General features: G+C 29.5%; 1 protein-coding gene across 1 annotated transcript in view; it reads left to right on the top strand.

Moving 5' to 3' along the window:
- Positions 1-4,917, top strand: part of LOC117119941 — a 32,327-nt gene that overhangs the window by 2,449 nt on the left and 24,961 nt on the right. Inside the window, exon 2 of the mRNA XM_033264919.1 lies at positions 3,628-3,642. Coding sequence (XP_033120810.1) covers positions 3,628-3,642 — 15 coding nt within the window. The remainder of the gene's footprint in view (positions 1-3,627; positions 3,643-4,917) is intronic.

Here is a 4,917-nt window from a genome sequence, read left to right as displayed (position 1 = left end):
TATTTTGTATTTTTATATTTTACCACTTATGGCCTTGCACGGCCTTGATGAAAAACACCCTTGGGTGATCAAGTTTTTCCGTGTTTAAATAAAGTAATTATTATTATTATTATTATTATTATTATTATACAGATTTTTGAATATTTAAAAACTGGGGGAAAGGGGGTGTAACCACCCTTTTTTCACCTTTTTCCCCCCAGTTTTTAAATATTCAAAAATCTGTATCTCTTGGAATAGGCCTCTATATTATAGTAAGAGGCATGGCCCTAGTCTAGGCCTATAATATAGTAAAATTCTGTATAAGTAGTCATATGATTACAGGTTTACATTGTACCTTTAACAATCACATTTTTTTTACATTGAAAATTAAAAAATAAATAAATAAAAAAAAATTAACTTAAGGATTTTAAAATATTTCAAACCTGCAATAAAATTGTGACACTATCGCATTATTTGTGTTTTAAATTACCTTTATTTATTTATTTTTCTTTTTTTTTTTTGAAGCGTTTTTTTTTATTACAGGTTTGAAATATTTTAAAATCCTTAAGTTAATTTTTTTTTATTTAAAAACGATTCAAAAAAAAAAAAGAAAAATAAATAAATAAAGGTAATTTAAAACACAAATAATGCGATAGTGTCACAATTTTATTGCACAATTCTTGCACTTAGACGTTTTTTGGGGCAAGATATCTTATTATTTAGTAGCTTAGCCCTTTCAAAAACTGCATAACTGTAATCAGAACAAAATGTTGTCCTAGGATGAAAGGTTTCATGGCTCTAGACAGTACACGCATAATATTACGCTCATTTGAAATGAAAAGTGACATAATTTTATTCCTCAATTCTTCCACTTCGGCCATTTTTGGGTCATAATATCTAATTAAACACTGTGTCCCTTAACGAACTGCATGCTTGCAATAAGCACATTAAGTTGTTTTAGAATTATAAGTTTCAAGGCTCTAGGCAGATTGCTGTTAATATATTTATCATTATTCAAAAATTAATGATGTCACATTTACGCAGATATTGTCAAAAATAAAATATATCCTTTTATTTCTTAACGAACTGCATGCTTGCGATAAGCACATAAAGTTGTTTTATAATTATAAGTTTCAAGGCTCTAGGCAGATAGCTGTTAATATATTTATCAATATCATTATCGATATTGTCAAAAATTTAAAAGTACACCCTTTTTTAAATCGCTTTTTAAACATGAAGGGGTAAAGACACTAAACTGATATTTAGAACATGATCATATATAAATTAATTTATGGTGCGAGTATTAATGACAAGATTACTTACCCACAGGGTCAAAGGTCACCATGAAAATGAGGCATTTTATGTTTTTTTTCTCCTTGATGACCTTGTGACCTACGATTACTCCCTAAAATGATAAGTGGAATTTTTTGTGGTTAAACATTTTCAACTATATATTAATAATTTATTGCATAAGAACCATTTAATAACTGATTTAGGTATTTTTTGCATTTCAGTTCCATTATTTGTAACCTGTAATTCTATCTGTAATACTGTTTTATATTATCTTTTCCCCAGTTTTAAAGTATGACTGATATTAATCTTCAAAGTGATCTTGATCGGTTGCGTGTTTGGTCGCAAAAATAGGAACTAGATTTGAATCAATGTAAATGTAAAATTTTAAGCATCTCTCAAGAAAATACCTATTATTTTTTACTATTCTGTTAATAATAATAATAGTAATATTAACAACAACAATAGTAATAATAATAATAACACTAATGATAATAGTGTTGGTAATAATGATAATCCTGTTGTAAACAACAATAATAATGATAATTATAATATATTGAGAGTTTTCACTCAAAAGATCCGAGAGTTTATATAGACTCTAAACTTAATTTGTCCATTTATTTTTAATGAAACATTAAAAAAGGCTAATCGAATGTTAGTACTTATGTGGAGAAACTGTAAATATCTTATATCCTGAAACTAAATTTTCACTACAGATTAAACCTTAATTAGACCTTGATTTTAGCTTAGTTATCAATTAATATTGTTCATGTTAATCGCATTCAAAGATTTCATTAACCTTTTTTAGTAAAATTCTGTATAAGTAGTCATATAATTACAGGTTTACATTGTACCTCTAACGGTCGCATTTTTTTTTTTTTTTAAATATTTAAAAATAAATAAAAAAATTAAAAAAATAAACTTAAGGATTTTAAATCCAAACCTGTACGCTTAAAAAGAAAAAAAAAATATTAAAAAACAAAGTTAACACTTAAAACACAAACAACGCAATACAATATAAAGTTTGAGAGAATAATTTGTACACTGCATTGTGTTTTTGAAGTTCCATTCGTTTTGCTACAATCAAGAGTTACAATAGATCCAAAAAAGGGAAAGCCTATTTATTTCCTTACATTCCAAAAAGGAGGATTTGGGATGCTATTTAAAATTTGCTGAAGATTGACAAATTAACTGTTAACTGCATTGTTAGAGAACATAGAATGGTACATGATTTTCGGGCTTGTATAGGCCTATATTAGGCCTATGTACTCTAGGTGTAAATAAATACAAAGAATAGACCAATTTTAGTGAGAACAAAATATGTTTTAATAACGTAGGGCCTATATACAATGCAAAGCAGATTGATCACAAAATCAGAAGCATGATCTCAAACATCAGAATCAGCTTTTATTGTTTAAAACTGTTGGGGCCTCATTGAATGAAACTACGGTTTTATAGTTTATATTATATATTTTTTAAACTACATTGTCGGGGGCCCCTTCCCCCTTCCTCAGCACCAAATCGCAACACCACTGATTGTACTAACTCTTGATTGTAGCAAACCCAAAACGAACGGCACTTCAGAAAATACAGTACAAGTATACCAATTATTCTCGCAAACTTCATATACTATCGTTTTGATACATTTGACATTGAATTTTGCAATTACATTTTGACTTTTGCTGTGTATGGCACTCCATATTACTAACACCAAAAGAACATAAAACCCAATGTCACCTCAGTTAAACATAAACATACCATGCTCATGCTGTGTGCAGTCTTTATAGAGGCTGATGTGTTTGTAATATATAGCACTATAGACCTACAGTAGTAATATGTTATTTTCAACATTAATTTTACCGATGATGAGGTGGTGTATGGTGGTTCATGAGACTCACTTTGCTGAACAAATACAGTACATACATTTTCTGTATCGACTCAAATGTTAGTTTCGTGCACCTTAGTCCAACGTTGTCAAAATAACGGTTTAATGTTATTTAAGAATGTGTATCTTTAAAATTAACAATTGAAAATTTTCATTTGCTCCATTTTTTTCATTTTGTTCATCAATTTCCACAAATCAAATGGTATATATAGAAGTACTTCACTGGCTCCTTGTGAAAAGAAATCTGATGTAACAAAACAGTGCCTAAAATTGATAAATACATTTTTTGCATACATTTTTATTTAAAAAATCCACAATACAAATAAAAAATTAAATTCTTTTCACAAAAAAAATTCTTTCAGTAAATATTGACTGTAGATAAAATATATAGTAAGATATAAAGCTACTGTGTGAAATTGTTTTGTTATTTTTTATGAATCTGTAATAATGTTTTATATATTTTTTTTCCCCAGGAATTCAGCTTCAAAGTAAGTTATTTTTAATTTAATATTCTTTTAATTGCATGTAACTTTTATGTTGCTGTCAAAATTAGCAGTTTGATGACATAAATGACAAAAAAAATAAAATTACAATACATTCCATTGCCTGCGGCGCTAGGAATTCCCCGACTGCAGCGCAAGAGTTTAATTATGCCACATATCGTCATCAGAGAGCCGTAGGCCTGAGGAAGAAGGGTGAAGCTGTTGGGTTTGATGATAAACCGCTAGATTCTCTTCACCTAAGGAAGCAGTGTGTTTAGTAGGCCTGAATTTTGAAATATGATCACGCATAGATTTTCCAAATGCATGTTTCGTAGAAACTGAGACAAGATGAAAAATGATTTTGAAATGCGAGACCGTCCTTCGCAAATTCGCAGTGCTAGGCAGCTGGTAAGGTAACTGCGTTACACGATTGTATTGCGTTGCATGTCATCATCATCATCCTGCTGATCAAAATAGACATCTAAAAAAAGCTTCCGCCATTCTATGTTATTGTAAGCCTATTTATTATAGACAATGAAGTTATTCCCTGGTACATATTCTTTAACCCGGGCATTGTAGATCTACAATTTACCATCCAGGATTCCAGATAACAGCATACTAAAAACAAAACACTAATCATACAAACCAGGCATCAGATAATATTTGGCCTAATATTTAATAAATCAAGATAGTTCCTTAAATTCAAGAAAGGAATTTAAATATATATATACATTATCGACCTATATTATACCCTGCAGTATTTTATAAGTAATTGTTGAAATTAAAATTAAAATACTGTTTGTCTGTTGTTCAGAACAGAGCAACAATGCAAGATGAACGGAATAATGAAGAGAAGTAGCCTGCTCTACTGTAACTGTAACTTCAAAAGTAACGTGTTGACTGGTAGTGTGAAAATAGTAATGCACATTATTGTTACTTTAGACTATCTGGTGCTGTACCATTTTAACTTTGTAGTAAATAAATAAACAATGATGCAGTATGAGTAAGCATTATAGTGAGACTACCATGAAATAGAAATACATAGTCAATCATTTAGGTATGAAAAATATCTACAGTATATACTGAACATGGTCAATTTAAAAGGTGATACTATAATAATAATACTATAATAGATTAGGTCTATGTCGTTGCCATAGCGTAATCCTGGAGTGAGGATATCGTGTCTTAAAGCGATCGACTGCTTGGTCCATGTTTTAAGTTTTGAACCTTGAAATTGGTGGATTCCAAGTGTCATGAGTGAATCTAATCACAATTCTATAC

The sequence above is a fragment of the Anneissia japonica genome, unplaced genomic scaffold, assembly GCF_011630105.1.
Source record: "Anneissia japonica isolate Jap-2015-1 unplaced genomic scaffold, ASM1163010v1 scaffold288209_len40364_cov108, whole genome shotgun sequence".
Classification (NCBI taxonomy): Eukaryota; Metazoa; Echinodermata; class Crinoidea; order Comatulida; family Comatulidae; genus Anneissia; species Anneissia japonica.
This window is presented reverse-complemented; position numbering and strand designations above follow the sequence as displayed.